General features: G+C 34.3%; 1 protein-coding gene across 1 annotated transcript; it reads right to left on the bottom strand.

Moving 5' to 3' along the window:
- Positions 1 to 13788: 13788 nt before the first annotated feature.
- On the bottom strand, positions 13789 to 20809 carry LOC121251597 (thioredoxin-like). The gene is made up of 2 exons (XM_041150877.1): positions 20441 to 20809; positions 13789 to 14382 (listed from the first exon to the last, which is right to left on the bottom strand). The coding sequence occupies exons 1-2, from the start codon at positions 20721 to 20723 to the stop codon at positions 14069 to 14071; spliced, it is 597 nt and encodes a 198-aa protein (XP_041006811.1). The 5' UTR covers positions 20724 to 20809; the 3' UTR covers positions 13789 to 14068.
- Between the last annotated feature and the right edge of the window lie 2740 nt (positions 20810 to 23549).

Below are 23549 nucleotides of genomic sequence, written 5' to 3' on the forward strand. Positions count from 1 at the left end.
ATTTGAGTAATACTAGATATTGTACAAGTTGTGATGCGTATTCTTTTTAAAAAAAAGTGGGGTTTACATTAAAAAATTAATTTTTTTTATATGGATATCATATTTACTCATTTTTTTAAAAGGGGTACACGACGCTTGTGTAGTATATATATGACTACAAAAATCATTTCTCCTTCAATTTTACTTAACTACATACCCTTCACTTTAATTAGAGTAGTAAACTAATTTTAAACTAATTATAAGTTTATCATTTTTCTTATGGAATAACATACACATGAGTACTATACATTGGGGACTCATCAATTAATTAGGAATGGACTGGCCGACTCCACCTGATCTAGTTGTATAGTTGGCCATGATCTTCTTCTTCTCTCATCCTCGATCCTTAATTGTTATAATCAGAAAGTAAAAGTAGAGTTGATCATGAGTTTGTATTAATAAACACATTAATTATGTTGAAAATTTTTCCTAAATCCTGTGGAAGTAATTAAGCTATATATATATATATAAATATATATATATTATATATAGAGTGCCGAATCATGTAAATTTAAATTTTTGATATTGCTTTCTTATAAATTAGTTTCTTTATTTTATCAATTATAGCTACACATCTCCACCATGATGATCACCATTTATTGGTTATCCAACCTGCAATTATCGTTCGACCATTGAGTGATCTGAAAATGGCATCAACAAGTATGGTGAGTAGTTTTGTTCATCCAAACTAATTAGGAGATCACATATATAGGTTACCTTTAATGGCCTCCTCAGGGGGAATATGAAGATCTGGAGGAGAGTAGTGTTCTTTCTTCCTGTCGTCGGTTCTTCACAAGCTTATCCCCTCCCAACACCCCCCCCCCCCCCCCCCCCCAAAAAAAAAAAAAAAAAAAAAAAAAAGAGGGATCCTAGCTATAGCGCTCGCTTCGCGTTCTTTCTAGCAATTAATCGTTTTCATCAGTTAGTAAAATAGCTATAGGCAATCAATCCATAAACAAGTTATTACATGTGCCCATAATAATTATCTGTTCTCAGAGCCAACTATTTAAACCTAGCTATAGCTAGGCTTGCAACCTGACTTGAGGCAACTGGGTTTGTGCCCGATCCGACCCGACTAGAACAAAACAAAATTGGGCCCAACCCATATGACCCGACATTCACTAAAGAGGGCACAAAAAAAAAATAAAAATCTACATCTTCATTTCCACATCGATTTACAAAAAAGGTCCCAGAAAACAAAAATTGAAAAGTGTAGTTTGCAGAAGAGATTTTTTGGGAAACAAATGGAGAGAGATGAGGAAAAACCATTTCAGCACTTTCTGCAAACAAGAAATCTCTTTTGGTTTTCTAGGTTCTTGTTCGTGGAGTAAAGAGATCAAACAAAGGTCAATCATGAATTTCATGATCTTCACTTCCTTCTACACCATGTGTGCGGAGTTGTTGGGCCAAAAGGTGAGGGCTTCATTCCCTTCCATCGCCAAGGGCTGCATTCCCTTCCATCGCCAAGGGCTGCAACAATATTGCCGTCGCCAGCATCGACCTGAACCAAAAGCAATAGGGGAGACTCACAGTCACAGCCACCATCGGCGACATATGATAAGAAGAAGGAGAAGCAGCCGCAGCAGCGGAGGTCACCGTGGTTCACATCGGAGTTGGATGGGCTGAACTACTTCGAGACTCTCGTCTCTTATTAGATGAACTACGGTTGACAAGAAAGCCTCTCGAAGAGAGAGGAGTTTCATTCGTAGGGTCTTTTTGAGTGAGAGAGAGAGAGAGAGAGAGAGAGAGAGAGGGGCTGCGGTTTGATAAGTTTCGTCCACTAAAATGCGGGTTAGATGATATCCAATCTGCATCTAATTTCAATCTAATTTTATCGAGGTTGATCGGATTGATTTTGTCGGGTGGGTTGGATCTATTGTGTTTTTGCATTAGGCCTAGCTGTAGCCAATATGCACGAGTAACAAATCTCGTCTTAAAGCCAATATGAGGCCCCTGATCAGCTTGAATATGAAGAAACTAGAAAAGATGTTCCTAGCTATGATTTTTAATATTGAATCCAACTCTTTTTGGAATGTGAAGAAGAAGATGTTCCTAGCTCATAATTTTTACCTATTGAATCGAGGAATAGTAGTTCTGCAAATCCTAGTTTGTTCGGAAAGGAATCCAAACCAACCAAACAAACGGGAAACGGATTGAAATATTGGTGAAGCTGTTGTACTTGTAGCCACAATATAATTAATTGGTACTAAAAAATAATTTTGTCAAGTTTACTATTTCTGAAGAGTAATGTTATTTTTCATCTTTAATCTTATCATCTTTAATCACACTACTTATGTGACATAATATTATTGTAAGTAGCTAATTATTAATTTATGTGGCAATCACTTAAATAACAACCAGTACTTAACATTTATCATATAAGATATAAGTGCAACTAATCTGACAAGATCTAGAATGAAAGACAACATGCATTTTCCGTTCCCTAATTATTGGTGTAGTTGGTATGAGTACTAAATTTCGACATATTGAAAAAAACTCATGAGACTTAAATGATCATCATGTGAAACGTGAATTTTGGTCTTGAAATGTCAAAAACTCAGGACCCTCGTGTAAATTGCTTGGAGAAATATATATATATATATATATATATATATATATATAGTTCGATTGAAGTAAATAAAAGAGCTGGTTCCAATTTGTGTTGCGGCTTTGGAGTCAACAATATTTATAATTGAAGAAACATTAGGAGATCGATTCCAATTAAGCAATTAAGTTGATACTTCAATTCTAAATGTGAAAATGGACAAAAGAAGCTGGTCATCATGGATATGCAAATTATATCTGCTGTTTCTTTTGAAGATAAACAAGAAATTTTATTTTAGCAGATAGTGGTGATCGATCAACTAGAAGTTGCACGCATTTAGGCTATGACTAAAGTGCTTATTCAAAAGTAAGATCATGATGTTTGTGTGGTCAATACTACTGCTAATGAAATGGGATTACTCCCATTTAGAGGTGATGCTCTTTTATAATTAATGTTGGAAGGAAAAAACAGAAAGAGATGCGAAGGAAAAGAGTGATATAGCTAGCTAGCTCCAAAGTAGGAAAAAAAGGACACGATGATAATGATATTTCCCAAGTTTATGCTTAAGGATGTTAAGGGTACGTATATAGATGAATCTATGAGGAAGAAGAATTGTATAAGGGCACGTTTCTTGATGCGTAGGAAGAAGAAAGATACATGCAAGTAGTGGCCGGGAGCAAGCTAGGCATGAGATGAACAAGAGTAGTGTGCACACTACTTGTAAAAATCATTTAAGTGGATCTTGCCGCTTTCAAAACTACGGTATACGCTACATACAGTCGTAGAGTATGTAAGTGTCGTGCAATCATTTTGAAAAATAGTGGAGTCCACTATTAAAAAATTAATTAATTTTTTTTTCATATAAATCCTATATTTACTTATTTAATATTGCACGTTCTACGATTACAAATTTTATTTTTCTTCTTTTACAGACACTCACGCAGTACCATGAGCAACAAACCGTTCGCTGGAGTTGTTGGGGCTCACGTTTTGGGTGAGGCACTACGAGCAAAGCTGCAACTTAGAAAAAGTGCAAGTGACTAATGAAGTGATAAAATTAACAGGTGGAAACGTAACTTGATATATCGTAATTTTGGAATACTAAAATCAACGATCTTGATAAAATAATACGAAAATCAAATTTAATAGACTAATCCATGCTAAATAATAATTTAAAATTCAGAATTTATTAAGAGAATGAGATACTATGGCTTAACCACTAACCAAGATCGAAGATGCTTCGAAGAAAAGTACTAGATATACATTAAATTATAGATTTTATAAAAGTAAAGACAAAACGTGTTAAAACAAATATAAATTAACGAGTTAAATCTATAACCTCTTCTTATCAGGTTAAAGTTTTAGAACAAATGGTAATTTCATATGGTATTAGAATAGATTGATCTTGAATTTGAACCTCGCTCAACTCTACTTAATTCTTTAGACACGTAATGATTTTACAAAATGAAATCATTTATTTATTTATATAATCTATTTGTTGCTTTCTTTGTAATTCTTTTAATAGCAATTAACATCGTGCTCCACTATAAGAGTTTATACTTTATATATACAGCATAATATTGAGCTAATAGTGTGCACGTATTTCTAAGAAGAAAAGTAGAAAATACATACAAAATCCAATTTCAAAGAGGATAGGCAAATTGCTAAATAATACGTACAATATCATGATAATGATGGCAGCAAGGAGAAGTCAATGACTTTGATAACGCTATGGGAATGGAGATATGGATGGGGTTCTTATGAGAGGCGAGCTGGTTGCAAGCCTTTCATAAATAATAAGGCAAACAGAGAAATATATAAACAAGAATATCTGTTGACATTAATATTATTTAATTTAAACGTACTGGATCGATCGCTGGTATCATTCGATCTTTAGGAACAATACATGATACGTATCATTAATATTATAATTGGGTAAGTACTTATGTGCACGCCTGAAATTGTGCAAACTATATATGAAAACGAATATTTATATATCTCATTAATTACTCTTTTAATTGGGACGTTTTCAGTAGTGCAAACGTACATGCATATATGTTTGATATAAAAATATTCTCCTAAGAACAATGAATTAAGAATTTATATAAATGAAGAGTTTGAGCAATATATTAATTTGTTTTTTCAATTGACCAAACTCTTATCAAATGGAAGGAAATTTGATTAATTCCTAAATACTGGTGAAGTCTAATTAAGCCACGACCGCCTCAAATACATGTGGAGCGGTTTTATTTTTTAATCACCTCCATTTAGATAATGAGTTGAAATGAGATGAATTGAGATAAAAATTGAAAGTTGAATAAAATATTGTTAGAATATTATTTTTTAATATTATTATTAAATTGTTTATTATATTTTGTGTAGAAATTTAAGAAAATTGTAATGATGAGATGAGATGAGATGAAATACTTCTTGTATCCAAACCGGACCTTAAATAGGTGCTTGATACGTCAAATAGATAGGCGCGTAAGTTATAAACGTTGCTCACGTTGAACCCATCAGCCATCTTTTAGATCCGAGCACAAGCATGAACCATTACTCAATTTCTCTTTTTATTTTCTTGCTTTGTGTTAATTGTAACAAGATTTTTGTAACCGTCGTAAAAGTCATTCCATATTGCTACTTTAAGAACAGTAGGAATCATGCATGGTGCTTGATCAAAACCCTAAAAAGGCTCAAAAATATTTAGAAAGAAATGGACCTCCTCGGATTTCTTGATAGGAAAACAGTCAGACTCTGACGCATTAGATCCCATTAATGTTAATATGACGAAACTGTAATGTTTCAATTCGAAAGCTCTCTTCTCGTGGTTAAATTGAACTTCGTTCTTGTTTTTGTCTTCTTCGAAAAAAAAAAAAAAGAAAAAAAGAGAGAGAAGTGTTGAGTGTTAGTTGATTCCGGTTCAAAACGTCATTCCAAAGATTTGGTTTGACTATGGCTCCACCCTGACTCGACTGTGGCTTGAGCAAATTTTGGCTCGACACTTCGCTCGACATTTCGCTTAAGCGAATGTTTGTAATTAGGATTTTACAGGCCGTATAGTATAAATACATGTTATTTTTCATTGTATCGTGACTTTGAGCAGCCAGAATACAAAGAGAAAAAGAGAGATCATTTTGTGAGATTCCTGAGAGTTCATTGGATGTATTAGAGCTCTAGGATTGAGGAATTTGTGATTGATCTCTCTATTCCACCTTTGTTGATAGGATTTCATTGATACCAATCCCGCCAGTGGATGTAGGCTCACATTCAGTTAAACCACTTAAATTTTGGTGTTGTTTGTGTGATTGCCATTATTTCTTATTGTTTTGTTTCCACTATTTCACTTTAATTTAGCTATTGATAACCAGTTAATCCTAACAAGAAGTGCAATAGTCACAAAATGATTTTATAAAAATAAATTCATAAACTAATGTATCTTCATATGATACATTCGATTTACTTTGTAATAAAAATAACTTTATATAAATCTGACGTACTATATTAAATTATGTTAGTTAATAAATTTATTTTTATGAAATATCCCAAGTATTTTTCAGAGAAAAAGAAAACAAGAATCATGGTCCACGATACAGTCATTTTTTTTTTTCCTTCTAGGCCCACGATACGGTCATTTAAAAGATCATGTGCATGGATGATGCTATTTTTATTTATTTTTTTGTCTTATTAAAAAACTATATGCATGTAGTTAAGGATCGCATTACCCAATTTCAAAGGATTAGGAATGGAGTGCCGTATCAACTTGAAAAATTATATCCGGCCAGCAATTAATAAAAAAATCATAGTCAGATGTAAGATTTCAATCGGTTTTCACTTGGTTGATTACTCTTGTTTGAATAATCTTTAATTGCTAGAAAATTTCCGGTGAAAATTTGGAAAATCCAATCTCATAACGTCTATTATCTATTTTGGAATTGCAGAACGATGTGAGAGTATTTTTCACAGCTTTAATGATACAACACGCTTTATAATAGCTGTAACTATGGCTGTAAGGTTATGAGATATATATATATATATATATATATATATATATATATATTTTGAGGGACGGTGCTAGCAGACCGCTAGCATTTACGTGGGCGTATCGCTTATTGTTGTTCTATTTTTTTTTCTATTTTTTTAATATCTTTAATCACTAAAAAAAAATTAAAAAAATATATAATTTCACTAATAGTCACTTTCTTAATCATTAAATAAAAAAATAAAAAACTAAAAATGTAAAATACTCTAACGGTAACATTGAGGGAGTTAAGTAGCATTTTCCTATATTAATGAGTCGCAATGCTATATATACGCAATGCTAGCTATATATATGCTAGCTATATATACGCAACGAATTTTAAATGTTTCATTGATCAACAAGTTAAATGAAACGTTACTAAAATAATTTACGTTTATAATTAGTATCATTAGGGATGATAAAATTCAGGAAGAATAACATTTCTTGATTTCGAAAGTAGATGGAACGTTTGAAGCTCTAAACATCACACAGATTGAAACTTCTTTCAATTTTAATTTATGACTTGAATCCTCTTTACAATTGAGAGTAGAAAAATTCTACTCATCGTCTCTACATGCACCACGTATGATTTTTTATTTTTATTTTTTTCTTTTCCAAATGTGTGGTGTATAGATGAAGAATAGAAGAACTCAATTAATTTAGGACAACTAAAATAAAAATAAATTAAAAATAACTGTGATATATATGATGAGGAGCAAAACTTGAATAGAAAAAGATAGATTCAGCTGTATCTAATATTGCGATCATGATGATTGGGTAAAAAAAAAAAAAAAAAAATTGTATATAGAAAACTCTAATCCACGTCACACGATATGTACATCAACCAGCTCAATTAATATTGGTTGTAATGGCTATTGGCAATATATAATCACATGACTGTCCTAGCTACCACCGCGTACAGCCAGTAGGCCGCCACGGCCATTGTATATTGAAGTATATAGAAAGAAATTACCGACCGAGAAGATGACATGAACTGCATCATCGGAGTAACTACTCAAATATAATATTCTTGCATTGCATTGCAATGCTATTCATATTATATATTGATCATATTTTTACTAATCTAAATGGTTACTTTCAAGCGCATGAAATGCCACTACTTCCCATGCTCCATCACAAAGTAAACTCTTGCATGCATGCACTCGATCGATCTTAGCTCACAGGAATTGATAAATAATATTATCAGCCCTTATAATCCGTTGATTTTCTTAATTGATATATATGGTCCGGCCTGAGAATACAGTTGGCATGGGCCGTACGTATTTGCTTGCAATGTCAACGATCAGAGTCATATATCTATATATATATATATATATATGTTTAGGATGGAAAGAGATAGATCATATTCTTTATATATACATATATATATATATTTATATTTTTAAAGTAAGGGCACTTAATTTATATTTTATTTCAGGTGAGATCATGCATGCAGTATTTTCTCCAGAATCTTGCAACTTCAAGATTTTTAGAAACTAAGAGCCAAATGTCAAGATTTCATGTACTGTAGAGGAGAAATAAAATCGAATATTAATTAATTAAATAATTTATTAATAAAAGGTTATGTGCCTGATCACACGATATATATTATGGATATATTCATGTCCATGATCGATCGAGACGGCTGCCTGCAAAAGTCGTACATAAATTGTTTAAGTTACCCAATATTAATATAATTTCTTGTAATCATGGACCTTCAAATACTATATAATATATACACCAAATTAATTAACCCGATCTCGATCCATTTTCGTTAGGGACCATCGAAACCTTTGGAATGATCATTCCAAAATGTAAATAATAAGAAAGCTACTTCACTTGTGCATGCATGAGACATGCATAGTAGGGCGATTATGATCATTCCATTAATAAAGATGAGATTAATGAAACAGTAAATTAATGCACTCCGGTCCGATCGATCTCTCGTTGTGCGTATACAAGTAAGCAATATTTACGTACAAATGATGATGCACATGATGAACCATTGTCCAAGTTGTGTATAAATTGTCACAGCTCAGATTTTTTTTTTCTTGAAAAAAAGAACACGAAAAATGCAATAAATATGACTGTTCATCCGGATTAAGTTTTTTTTTTTCCGGCCCGGTCTGGAATCCGGGAAACCGTGATTTCAGTTCCGAGTTCCGATTTGAAACAAATTCGGGCCAAAACTCAGATTGTAAAAACCTGGTATACCCGGTCTGGGTACTAGCCCGGTTCCCCCTTTTTTTTTTTTCATTTTTTCTTTTTTTAAGTTTTGGACTTAGAGCAGGGGCCTTCCACAAAAATCGAATGGACAGAGGACTGAAACTGATAGCAAACATGAAAAATAAATATGGATTGGACTAAGTAATAATTCTTTGCTATGAAACATTTAGATGAACTCTTCCATTTAAATAATTTTCTGCAACCCCCTCCCCTTGTAGAAAATGATCTAAACATTTAGACGTAGAAAGGAGGCATTCAGTAGATGGAAGCTTCAAGCAAGAGAAGGTGGTAGACGTATTTTAGAGAGAGAGAGAGAGGGGTGTTGCAGGCTTACAGGGCGGAGAGAGAGGGAGATAGAGAGAAGGGGAAGTGATAAAAAATAAAATGAAATCATGTGCATGTGGGTGTAAATTTTAGTTTGGTATGCCTCTACGTGGCAAATCAGTATTGGCTTATGTTAAAGTTAAATTCCCACCCGACCGACTGAGAGCTTTTCCCTTGTAGGAAAGTTAGAAGTCTTCTCGTTCTGGGTCTATCACCCTATATTTCTGCTACAAAAAAATAAATCCCTCTCCCTCTCTCTCTTCTATTCACTTTTACAGATATATAGCATAGATCCCGAATCCCCATTAATAGTAAGATTTTTCACCTATTGTATCCTTATTGTATGTAGCTTAGAAACTTGTAGACTCAGAAATTCTGATCCGTGCCAAACATTGGCAAAAGTTTGTCAAACAATAACAGAAGTTTGTGTACGTTGCAACACGTGAGAAAAGACTCATCGAGTGCTCCTCTCAAGATACGTTCGATCAAGGAATATAGGCAGATCTCACTCCCTTTCATTTTTCTATTGATGGATTATTTTTACCTTTTCTCTCCTTTCAAACTTAATAATAATAATAATAAAATAAAGTTCAATCCGGAACTCAAAAAGTCGGATTGATCCGGATTCCAGTCCAGTATACCCAGGTTTTCAAGCTGGAATCCGGATAAACAATCGTTGCAATAAACGATTTCAACTAATAATATCCTAATATTTTTTTCTTAAAATTTATAATATGATCACTTATCATTTTTGTCTTATCTAAATTCCTTTCCCATCTTGTCCCTGAGATACTCACCGAGGGACAAGTAGTACTTCACTTTAGTTGTGTCTTTGCTTGCTAAGAGGTGAGCATCATTAGTAATTCCATTGCTCATATCAGATGACGAGCAATAATAAACCTTATGTAACTGGCCAAGATGTCGAGCACTATTGTTCTTTGTGTTGCTTGCCAAGGAGTGAGCAATAGAATCTCGTAATGCTTGTATTGGGATGTGCACATTACATGTGAAAATGCTCGCCTACCGTATACTCTCTATCGCTCACCAAGATGGCGAGCACCATCATCTACTATGTTGCCTAACACACGAGCAACATCTTTCCTTATACTACTTCCCAATCTGACTAGCAATATTCTTCTTACGTTGTTTGCCAAGTGGAGAACACAAAAATCCATAATGTTCACTTGGTAGTGAGCATTTTATACAAGTCACTGATAGAGGTAAATATGTCAATCAACATCGTAATAGAATACAAGGATGAACCATACATCAAAAGTGGATTGTCTTTGAGTGGTTAACATAAAATACAACATTTTCTGGAACATAAAAACATAACATAACAAATTTGTTTTCATCCCAAATACCATAATGTACCACCTTCACATATTGGCCTACTTATTGCCGATACTTTACAAAAGTTTTTTTACGATTCGAGAATTGAGAATAAAATTAGATCAATTATTGTTGACAATGCAAGTTCTAATGTTGTTACCATTAAGATCTTGAAAGATGATTTTAGATTGAAGAAAACATTGTTTTTTTGAGAAAAATTGTTTCATGTGCACTGTTGTGAGCATATAACTAATTTGTTTGTGGAGCATGGACTTGGGGAGATTAGAGAGATCGTTGATTGTGTGAGGGATAGTATAAAATATCTGGTAGTATCAGAGAGTATGCTAAAATAATTTAGTGAAATTGGATAACAGTTGTAATTGCCCTCAAAGAAACTGATTTTAGATGTGTCTACAAAATGGAACAACACATATTTAATATTGGATGCTACAGTTCAATTAAAAGAAGTGTTTTCCAGATATGGTGGTAAAGATAACAATTTTGAATGGATTCCAAGTGTTGAAGATTGGGAGCAAGTTGAAAATTTTTGGGAACTACTTGTAATTTTCAATGAATTAACAAATATTGTATCCAGAAGTGGTTATCCAACATCAAACATATTTATTTCTGACGTATGAAAAATGAAAGACCTTTTAGGTAAGAAGTCTAGAAATGAGCATGAGTACATGAAATCAATGGTAAGAAAAATGAGTTCTAAGTTTGAAAGATATTGGGGAGAGTGTAATTTATTGATGGCAATTTCTGCAGTGTTAGACCCCAAATTCAAGATGGTGCTAATCCAGTTTTATTTTCCCTTTAATTTATCAAGATCCAGAAGCTTCCAAGAATATTTGGCATGTCTCTCAAGTGTTGCATGAGTTATATGATGAGTATGTTAAAGAATACAATTTGACTATTGAGGCTCAAAAAGAGCAGGAACATGCTCGAACAAACTTATCCAATGGTTCCTCCAGTGTTGAAAGAAGCATGCAGAGTGGCCATTCATTTTCTTTTGTTAGAAGTATTGATAGAGTGCAACCGATCAAATCAGAATTGAAAAATTATTTAGAAGAGTATATATATCTGTAAATAGAGTTCAGATGCAAGTTTCAATGTCTTCGAATGGTGGAAAACAAATACTCTTCAATTTCGAACTTTGTCCAAATTGGCCTGAGATATATTGGCAACACCAGTTATCACTGTTAATTCAGAATCAACTTTCAGCACATGTGGCAGAGTTATTGATCCTCATCAAGTTTCATTGTCAACTAAAACAGTATAGATATTGTTATGCAGGTCTGACTGAGCTAAAGCATTATATGGGTTTAAAATATCATCAAATGTGACAATATATTTAAACTTTAAGTTGTTGCTAGTTTATTATCTTATATAAAAAAGTTTTACAGAAATACTAACTGATTTTTTTTTTCAATAGAAAGATGTTCCATCAGCAACTCAAATTCTCTTGCTATAGGTGAAATTGTGAAAGTATTTCAATTTGATAATATGTGATCTAATCGACAGTTTGTTTTTATTTTTGTATGTTTGGTGGATTAAGATGATTTTGTTGAATGATATAATAGTTAAGGTAATTTCTAACTCCCCACCATCCAGTCGATTAAATTTTGCATTATTCTCAAACATCCCTTAATAGTATGACTAAGTTAAAAGTATTTGAGTAATCATGGATGGGATTGAAAATTAGCTTAATATTTTTTTAGTGTGTATCAATATATGCAAGTTGATGTCATGGTGATTTTATTGAAATTTGGTGTTTCCAAATTAGTGTATGCACGTATAGTTGCTAACTTAATGTCATGTTGAAGTTTCTATGCATCTTAATTCTTAACTGCTAGTTTGTTATCTTATATGAAAATTTATAGTTTGTATGATGTTATCTCTGATGCTATCTCAATGACATCAGTATAGTCTATGATTTTTTATCAGGACTGTATGATACTAGCTTAATCTCAATGAGATCTCTAGACTCTGATCCTATATTTGATGGTTCGTTTTATTTGATTGATTGTTATACTGTGTAAGTACATATTAGATATGATATGAATGGACAATCTGAGAGGTCTGTTAATTGTTATTGCAATTATTCAAAATCACTATTATGACATATTAAATTTTGTTGAGGGAAATAAAATTTTGCATTCTTGTCAAATATCCCTTGATAGTATTATTAAGTTAAAAGTAATTGAGTAATCATGTAAGAGATTATAAACTAATTTAGGAGTGGTTTGGATGCAAAAATGAGTTGAGATGTGTTGAAATGGTTTGTGAATAGTAGAATAAAAGTTTGAATTATTTATTATATTTTATGTGAAAAATTGGAAAAGTTATTTTAGGATTTGAAAAAATTGAATTGTTTATTATATTTTGTGTAGAAATTTGAAAAAGTTGTAATGATGAAATGAGATGAGTTGAAGTGGATTGAGGTGGGTTTTGAATGCAAAGAGGCCTTAAATGTTTTTAATGTATTAGTGTATGCAGGTTGGTGTTATGTTGATTTTGTTGAAGTATGATGTTTTGAAATTAGTGTATATAGGTATAATGCATAAATGGACTTCACTGCAGGTATAGACCTAAGACTATAGACTGTTTTCTAAGTTTGATGAAGTTTGTATGCATCTTAAGTCTTAATGATATCTCTTATGGTTTATTTTATTTGGAGATTTTTAATTTGTTATATGGTGTTAGTACATCTCAGTGATGTCTTTTATGCTAATTTGTTATATTGGTTTATTTTATCTGTGCTATTTGGGGACTTGCAGGAATCCATTGTTACGTCTGGGGCTGTACACTGCCAACCAAGAGGAAAATGATAGACATACTGGTTCAAGTTTTTGACATTACTTTTTTTGTGTCCTTGCAAAACCTAAACAGGCTGTTTAACTTGGCCCTATAGCTAGTTCAGCGAGTGAACTCTCTTATAGATTGTACCAGCTGGTTGAACAGGTGAAATCTCTTGGCATTATAACAAATTCTGAGATCAAAACTCACTTTCCTCTTTCCTGGACAGCTGATATGTGGGGATCAGGAAGATCTCTTGGACTGTAAAAAAAGGAAGAAAGACAAACAGCCATAAATATATTTCCAAGTCAATCAACACCATGAAGACAAAATGGTCTGCCATTTTTGAATTTAAGCTATCTGTGCCTGTATCGGTTTGCATATTAAATGCTAGCAATTGAAAACGAAAGAAAAGTAACCATATTTTTCAGCTTAATTCCAAACTTCTTCAAACCCACGTGAAAAACTAGTCAAATTCGAAGGTTCCAGGTTTGATTGAGGAGACAGAACCAAACAGTTTCTAATGTTTGAACTCCAATTTTCAAACCATACGTTGACAAAACTGACACTAGCGGGGAGAAGATTTTTCAGCAAAACCAATCATTTATATTATTGAACAAGTTGAGATGTTTCCCTTGCAAAAGAGAAATATTCATCGTCAAAAGAAAACCTGGTACATGAAGCTTCCAGAATTATACAAAAAGATGACAGATATTCAACACAGCATTAAAGACTTTCAAAAGAATAATGCAGAAAAATCAAGAAACACTTCTCAAACCCGCGTCCTACAAGAACTTCTCGATGCTGGCAGTTAGTGTGGTTTTGGGCACAGCACCAATCACGGCATCCTTCTTCTCACCATTGATGAAAATCATGATTGTTGGGATGCTTCGAATTCCGAATTGGGTTGCGATTGAAGGACTATCATCAGTATTGAGTTTGAAGCATTTGAGCTTCCCAGCATATTGCATTGATAGTTCACCAATTACTGGATGGATCATACGGCAGGGCCCACACCATGGAGCCCAAAACTCAACCAGAACAGGCCCTTCAGCCCTGAGAACAAGTGATTGCCACGTAGCATCGGTCACAGTAGGAACTGAAGTTTTGAAAAACACTGATCAGTCAACTCAACTTATATAAATCCCACATGAAGAAACATTTGGGGGCATTTCATGGAAGAAACTAAAATTTCATCCGGTCAGAGTTGATTTGGCTAGTGAGATGATATGAAATTATTTTAGATATAAGTTGAAAATTAAATGAAATCTTGTTAGAATATTATTTTTTAGAAAATTTTTATTTGCAGTCCCTACTTAGGTACTGAATGTGTAGACTTTTTATTAAATAAAAAAAAAATCATTTTAGGAGGGATAGTTTTATAATTTTAAAAAACTTTAAAGATAAAATTGGCTAGACTTGCATTGCAGTCCCCATTTAGGGGCTGTACCTAACATTACTCTATTTTTTAATAGAGCAATGCTACATACAATCTCCATTTTGGAGACTGCAATGTAAGTTTAGACAATTTTTTCTTTAAAATTTTTTAAAATTACAAAAATATTCCTCCTAAAATGATGTTTTTTCTCATTTAATAAAAGGTCTACATATACAATCCCCAAGTAAAGACTGCAAATAGAATTTCTCTTTTTAATATTATTATTATTTAGAATTTGAAAAAGTTAAATTGTTTATTATATTTTGTGTAGAAATTTAAAAAAATTGAAAATGATAAGATGAGATAAGATAAAACACTCTCTGAATCCAAACCAGCCTTAATTCCAGTAATTACAAAAAGAAGAATAATCAGCACTAAACAATTTTGGATAGTTAACATTGAAATTCAATTAACAGAATAGAAACTACAAAGATAGAGGCTGTTTAAACTTTAAACATGCATAGTGAGACTTCTAGCTTCGGTCCAGATTACGCCCCCCACGTCAGCTTCCTAAAGCAGATATGTTTCTCAGAGATTATTAACAAAACCCCGGTTTCTGTATTTTGCTGCCTAGGTTTGGCAATTCTTGTTGCTGTGTTGGGTTTAAATCGTTCACATCGGTTCATGTTATACATCAAGTCAACGCAACCCAATCCGTTTAATTAAACGGATCAGATCCCTCAACCCTAGAATATCAATTTCATGTCGAGTTCGTGTCGGATTTATATTTCATGAAAAAAATTGCCAGTCTAAATGCTGTGTCGTATTCAGGTGGTATATGAGTCAGACCCAACCTTACCCAATTAATTAAATGAGGTCCACTTAATCCTAACCTGCTAATATTTCGTAAAGTTAGCGTCGATTTTTAGATCGTGTCAAAAATGGCCAGCCTTATTTTCACCACAGCACTCTGGTCGCCAGCCTAGTCATCAAGATTTTTAGACGAAATTTCTTTTTTCTCCATACGAATGCACATATATGCTAAAGAGCAGTTAAATTAACTGGGCAAAGGTACGCCCAAATCGAAAGTAGAAAGGAAAGATAAAGAGGGAATAAGAAGATAACAAATACAAGAGAAATCAAGGAGGCAGTAAATATAAAGCCCAACAAACATTCAGAGCAAAACAAGGTCAAGTCTCTTATTATTAAACCCTCGCTAAGGTGGACGGAAACCATGATTACAACATTTCTTCAATAAAAGAAATATTAATAACGAATATATGGAATAACCAATAAATCTAGTCGAACAATTCCCCGTAACCGTCCTTACACCAAATCATTAACTATAAAATCAACGGTTCTACCCATCGTGCCCTCTTTTGCCAAAAAATCTGCTGCCATGTTAGCCTCTCTAAACTTATGTCGAAAACGAATTTTGAGCAAAGTGACTAAAGTTTTAATCTCCTCCCAAAAATTCCAAAGAAACCAATATTTGCATATCTCGAAAGCTAGCCAACTCATCACAATACTAGAATCAGATTACACCAATAAATCTCTCAACCCAAAAGATTGACACAAGCGAAGACCATCAAGAAGAGCACGACACTAGGCAATAGTATTCATCGCATGACCATAAAAGTGTGCAAAACCCGCTATCACCTTACCCCTTGAATCATGAAGAATGCCCCACCACCAGACCTCTCTGGATTTTCACAAGATCCACCATCAACATTAAGTTTAATTAAGCCTCTATCCAGCAGCTTCCAGGCTATTAGTCTTGGTAATTTCCGACGAACTGGGAGCACAGGACAATTTAGATCTTGCAAATTTGAAAAGTCATTAGCACCCATCATTTTAAATTTCCTCAATCCATTTGAAATATCTCTTAAATTCACTTTCACTACTCTAAAATTCATTTCCAACCAAAATTAACTCCCTCCATCCGAGAAACACATCTAACCCTCCAAATAGCCCAAGAAATAATAATGGGCAGCACACCTCGAACCCAACCAACCTGCGAAGAAGACGCCACACACCTCCACCATAGCAACATCATCCCATCCCAAGTTAGAACCCGTTGCAACCGAATCCCGCAAATTACTGCAATATAAAATCTCTCTCTCTCTCTCTCTCTGAGTATATTAGTGTACAAGACCACTAAAATTTAGGTTTCGTTTGGTTTCACAAACCTTTGAAACCATCTCATTCCATATCATCTCATATCATTTCAATATTTGAACACCATTCAAACACAAACATTTTTCAATTTCAAATTTTTAAAATTTTCATCTAATCATTACAGCTTTTGCAAATTTTCAAACAAAATACAAAATAATACAACGTTCTAAAATTCCAAAACAAAGATTATATTCCAACCCTTTTAACTTTATAATTTTTTTATTCAATTTTTTCTCTCTTCTATCCCAAAATTCCATAAAAATCTTAACTCAAACCATTTCACTACTATTCACAAAATTTTCATCTCATTTCATTTCATTTACGTAACCAAAGGAGGTCTTATTCCATTCCCTGGAACTACTATAACTTGTTTATTTTTTTCTTTTTCTTTTGCAGCTTCTATAATCTCAGTAATCAAATTTGAGCCTCTAGTGCGAATACTGACCCTTCCCTCCAATAGAACAAAACAGAGCTGGTGATCCTCTACCAACAGTTGTATGACTGTATCCATGTAAAATTCTATAATTCGGGCAGCGAGATGAAGATGACAGAGTGAGGCAGGAAATTACCAAAACAGGGTTTTGTTATCCTTAGAGAAACTGATTTGCTTTCAGGAAAATCATTATTACATACTCCCAGAATATGTATGGCATGCTACTCCCATCTTATCATAACAAGCCAAGCAATTAAAATTAATTATGTAAGCGCTAATCTCTAATGACACGGCATACTGTGATAGAATGAGAGTAACACGTATCAGTAATCCGGAACAACCTAATAATTACTCCTACTTTAGGGACCCGATGGTATGCACTCGCTATCTCATTTTTAAACGTGTCGAATTTCTATTGAGGACTCTGAACCAAAGTTATACCCTCTTGTAGTAAATTCAATGTGTTGTTGCGATCATGCCCATTCCCCTTCTCTTATCTAGCTTCCCTCTGTTTCAATGTAAAATAATGTAAAATGCGTTTTACTAACTTAAAACTCAGCGTGTAAACATTGTAACATCCAAGCTCAATTTTGTTAAAGATAGCATCGATGAGATAATTTTATTGGCCTCACTGGCCCATGAACTTCTGCAAAGCCCCTTCGAGTTTATTATATATGTTGAACATTTGATAGGTCTGACCCATGATTAAGCCCAAGAAACGTATAATACACACCAGGCCCATTGGGAGCCAGCCCATTTAAGCTACCTGATCATCCCACCACCCAACTCCTCTAATATTTCATCATCAACAAAACACCAGAACTCTATGCCCCAACTCTCCAAGCTTGGCAAAAATTGCAGTCATCTCCCTTTGAAAAATTCTCTAGGATAAGGTCTCCCCAAAACATGTCCAGGACTGCAGTGGGTCAAGTTGGACCTTATTTTCTCTCTCTCGTTATTACTCAACATACACAGTCCAAATTGGAACCAAGCATCTGCCAACCAACACAGGGAAGCCATAGGAGAGCCTTAGGGATCCTGATGACTTCTTAGACGCAGCCATATGACTGTTCATCCAGGTCGGATTTTTTTCCATGCCTGGTCTGGAACCCAGTTATCCTGATTCCAGCCTGAAAAAAACCAGGGCTGGTAACTGCATAAGGTTTGTGAGAGCTGTTTATGTCAAAACATATATGATTTCTACTCCATTTATTATCTGTGTTTGATTATTTATTTGCTTTGTTTAAATATTTATTCTACTGTATTTGGTAGTCTTTATTACTCAATAATAGATGGAAGAAGATTTTAGGAGTTGTAATGTTGGGACAATCCAAGGGGTTGGTGGTGACTCTTCTATTCTAGTGGATATGGAGGAGCAAGGTAGTCTTTCAACCTCTTCATCCACATATACACAACACCCTGCCCACTCTATCCCACATTTACCCAAGAAATTCACAAAAACACCTAGCAATCAATCAATGGTATGAGAACACTTTACTAGAGTAGAACCTATTGACTATGATAACCCAAAAGCTAATTGCAATTATTGCGTTAAGATATACAGTTGTCACTACAAAAATGACACTTCATCCATGATACACCACCTCCAAAATGCATGTGAAACTTCCCCTCTTAAAATTAAAGGAGTTCGAAAAAGCCAAACCTCTAGTGTTAAGAGGGATGTGGAGGAAGAGTATATAGTCCACTTGTGAAATATGATGCAGAAAAACTTAGGGCGTCAGCCGCTAAGTTTTTTATTAGTGTGAACTGCCTTTTAGGCTAGTGGAGAGTTTGCTATGTTCGGATGTTAAGATGAGTTGAGTTGAGTTGTGAATTACTTATTTTGTAGGTCCCATTGAGATGAGTTTAACTTTTTTAGGTTGAGATTGATTTAACTTTTTAGGTTAAAATGTATGAAGTAAGTTGACAAGAGTTTAACTTTTTTATAAGAAGTTGAAAATGTAATAGGTCTCATCAATGATTGGTTTGAGATGAGTTGAGTTTGGTTTAACAACTAAACACAACCGAGTCTTAATGTTGAAAATTATGGCAAAGATCTATTCCAACAAGAAGCTTCAATTGGTAGAAATTAGATATGTTAGGAAGGTTCCAAGGAAAATATAGATGGATTATAAAGGAAGATTCCAATATCACGACTAATCTTTGCTTTAACTCCTTCCATCAAAGCACAAGTTGATCATAGTAATTCAGCTAGTAGGATATAGCACAAATGTGTGGATCTTTTCAAATTGAGGCATGATATGTGACAAGCCAAGGAAAGCACAAGCCACATATTGGCAAATGTTTCAAAAGGATTAGTTAATGTTGCAATTAGAGCCCTTTGAAATTATTATAAAGAGCAAGGACTTCCTCCCAAGCATTGTGAGATCCGGTCACCACCTTCCTATACTCAATTTGGGGTATTATAATTTCCCCCTTAAATCTATGACAACCTCTATGTCATTCTATCATAGGTGACATATCTCCAGTCTCACACTTCTGTTTGGAACCTGTCTCTAATGCCATTTATAACAATCCAAGGAAAGTCAAGTCACATATGGACCTATACTCCAAAATGTAGTCAATGTTAAAGTTGGAGCCCATTGTAACTACCAAAATGGGCAAGAATTTCTCCCTCTCAAGAAATATAAAATTTCATTCATCCCATACTCAATATGGGATTACACGTTATAATATGATTTGAGCGGTCATGCCTGAGCCCAAACGTGAAGAAAACAACTTCATCAAGATCATCAACCATGTTGCAAGATGTTGACTTTCAAACTCCTATCTGATAGTATAGACTGTCCTTATAGATTGAAAAGCTTCAATCTAACATAATATCTGATGAATCTATTATTATAATGAACACGGATTCAAAACCACGTACAATATTATACATATTGGTCACATATCATTGATCATGTTAATAAACGATAATTAAATTGGAAAAGTTAAGAAAGTATATCGTATAGGATATTGAATTCCGTCAGTTTTATTCTTCAACTACAGCATAATATATCATACTTTACCATAATCCATACCATAATCCAGTAATCTAACAACACCACTCAGAATATGAAAGTTATAACTTCCATAAATTCTAATTTAACTATATCAAGCGCATTAACTCAAATGAGGACTGAGACTCAGGCAGGAGAAACTTACTATCAAGAGAGGTTTCCTGAACTTCACAAAAAATGCGACCACTTGGGCGAAGAACCCTCCGGTTTCTGGAGCTCAACGAAGAAACAGATGGGTTCGAAGGGAATTGGATCCTGAGGCCAGATACTCCAGGCAAGGGCCCAGGTCTCAGGCTGCCGGACAGGGCAAGTGACGGATATAAAGTAATCGCCTTTGGGAGTGACGGTCTGAAAATGATGGAATGAGAACAGAGAGCAATGGGTTCGGGTAACGTCGCCATCGGAAATCTGACACTGGGGCTGGTCATATTGAGACAATAATATACGTATACATATAATGGATATAGACCGGAAGGAATGGAGAGATTGAGAGATTGAAAGTCGGATGTGAGCAGAAATGGGGATGTGCTGACAGGAAAGGAGAGAGAGAGAGAGAGAGAGAGTAAAGTGTCGGATGGAATTGAAGAGTAGCTGAGCTGAGACTCCACGCAGAGAGTGTGGCATGACGCTATCGTTTATGGCGGCCCCCAACTCAACATTAAACGATGTTACGATGTTGTCTTTTGTTGTTATCATATTCGATTCAAATTTATTTTTATTTAAATAATTAATATAAAAAAATATGTTACGTTGAGATGAAATGAGATGAAAGTTAAGAGTTGAATAAAATATTATTAGAATATGAATATTATTTTTTAATATTATTATTGTTTAGAGATTTGAAAAAGTTGAATTACTTATTATATTTTGTGTAGAAATTTAAAAAAGTCGTAATAATGAAATGAAATGAAATGAAATGTTTTTACTATCTAAATGAACCTTTAAAATAACTCACATCCTAAACTTATAAAGATGATTAAAGGGGTGGGGGTGCCTATTGACTCTATTTGGATAATGAGATGAAATGATATGGTTTTAGATAAAATTAAAAGTTGAATATATTGAGCAGTCTACCCTTTCCTCCAGCTCACAGATGACTCAACAAACAACCTCCAACTCAGCAGCTAGTCTTCCAGAAGAATCAGGTGTAACGTAGATTAGGTTGTGCGCTACCTCTGTGTAAATGTAGCGATCTGGCAAGATTCTTTTTGTAATCAAACTTTGCAATATCCCTCTATACAGCAGCGCATACCAGCTGCTTGATATTTTTTCCATATGAATTTTGTTAAGCCTAGCCGTGTATATATATATATACCAACTTGTATTGATCTACTACATCAATGAGAATCAAATACATTTCTTTCAAAAACTCTATCATGGTATCAGAGCTAGAATACGACTAACCTCTTCCATGGTTGGTGAAATCTCCTCCTCCGAAAAAGACCACTCCACCAACTTCCAACTCCCCAGTAATTTTTCTCACATTGTTTCCGTCAAACTAGGTTTCGACGATTACCTCCATTGGCGAGCTCAGATTATCCCATATCTTCATGGTCAGGAACTCTTCCATTTCATCGATGGCTCTTCTCCTCCTCCTCCTCCTCCTCCTCCTCATATCCTTCCAACTTCCTCCCCTTATCCGTCACTCTCCTTCCAATCTCAAACCAATCCTACTTACCTCCCATGGCGTCGCACAGACCAGCTTCTTCTCAATGCCCTTCTATCATCCCTCACCGAACCAATTCTTGCTCAAGCCATTGCCTCCTGTACATTTCGTGAGCTTTGGTTCACACTTGCCACAATGTTCACTTCACAATCCCAGGCCAGAATTTTTCAAATCCGCCATCAACTCACTAATCTTAAAAATAGAAGAATCAGGTGTAACGTAGATTAGGCTGTGCGTTGCCTCTGAGTAAATGTAGTGCTCTGGCAAGATTCTTTTTGTAACAAACTCTGCAATATTCCTCTGTACAGTAGCGCATACCAGCTACTTGATATTTTTCCCATATGAATTCTGTTAAGCCTAACCGTGTATATATACCAACTTGTATCGCTCTGCTACATCAATGAGAACCAAATACATTCCTTTCAAAAACTCTATTAGAATAAAATATTTTTAGAATATTTTTTTTTAATATTATTATTGTTTTGAGATTTGAAAATGTTGAATTGTTTATTGTATTTTGTGTGAAAATTTGAGAAAATTGTAATGATGAGATGAGATAAGATGAAATGAGATGAGTCGAAATGGTTTCTCAATTCAAACCGACTGAATCTACTTGGGAAAAAAATACAAAACTTATAAGGATGCCAAAATACATGTGAGAAGTCTTGTACGAAAATTTTGTTGAAATCATTAGTGCATGTAATAAAAATAGAAAAGGCAATACACTAATATTTTAAACCTTTATTTCTTGGGAAACTGTCATTGAGATCCAGTGCACAATAGTTAGTATGTTTTCCACTTTCACTACCTTACAGCCACAGTACTCAATAAATGTAGGAACACAAGAGGATAGTTAAAATCAAGTTGATCGGATTGGTGGCTTATGGATCATCCGATCATGCATGCAATTCTATGGTGCACCACAAGCGCGCGTTGGTGGTGGAGGGGTGGCAAAGGTAACATTTGGGAGATCCAAGTTTCAAAATCGATTTATATGATGCTTTAAATTCACTAATGATTGTGGACGATTGTGAATTTGTGATTCACAAACTTCTATAATTGACTCATCATTCAACATGACTTGACTCGAAGATAGATATTCAGGGAATGTTTTGATGGGTGCGTGTCGGTGATTTAGATGGAGGGAAAAAGAGCCTCCTTTTATTTTCTTAGTTTCTCGGGAAACAGAACGGCAGTTAGGTTTTAACACTATATTAAATGGAAAAGTCTTCTTTCAGACGAAGATGATATGGAATGGGATTAATGAAACGATGCGCATGGGTGAGGCGGGAAACGAAATTTTGGTTTGTTGAAACTGGAAACCAAGATAAGTGCACAAATTCTCTCCTTTTTAGAGCGGCATGGTGTTGAGAATCTGAGATAACCTACCTGAGCTTCCCTCCCAACAGCATACACGTCAGCCAAGACGGCAGCCCTTGCTCTTGGATCATTACACAGCTTCCCTAGATCTTGGATCATATCTTTTTTCCATTTTCAGCTCAATCAAAGCACCAGAATTATATACTTTTAAAACAGGGAAAACAAAAGCTTAGAGTCTTGTTTTTTATATAAAAAAGTTAAACTAAAA

This window comes from Juglans microcarpa x Juglans regia, chromosome 2S (assembly GCF_004785595.1).
Source record: "Juglans microcarpa x Juglans regia isolate MS1-56 chromosome 2S, Jm3101_v1.0, whole genome shotgun sequence".
Classification (NCBI taxonomy): Eukaryota; Viridiplantae; Streptophyta; class Magnoliopsida; order Fagales; family Juglandaceae; genus Juglans; species Juglans microcarpa x Juglans regia.

Excerpts from the sequence above, each read along its gene's own strand:
- LOC121251597 (XM_041150877.1), bottom strand. The coding sequence starts at position 20,723 with ATGACCAGCCCCAGTGTCAGATTTCCGATGGCGACGTTACCCGAACCC. Across the intron at positions 14,383-20,440 it reads TCAGGAAACCTCTCTTGATA|TTCCTACTGTGACCGATGCT; the intron begins GTAAGTTTCTCC and ends TCAAAACTTCAG.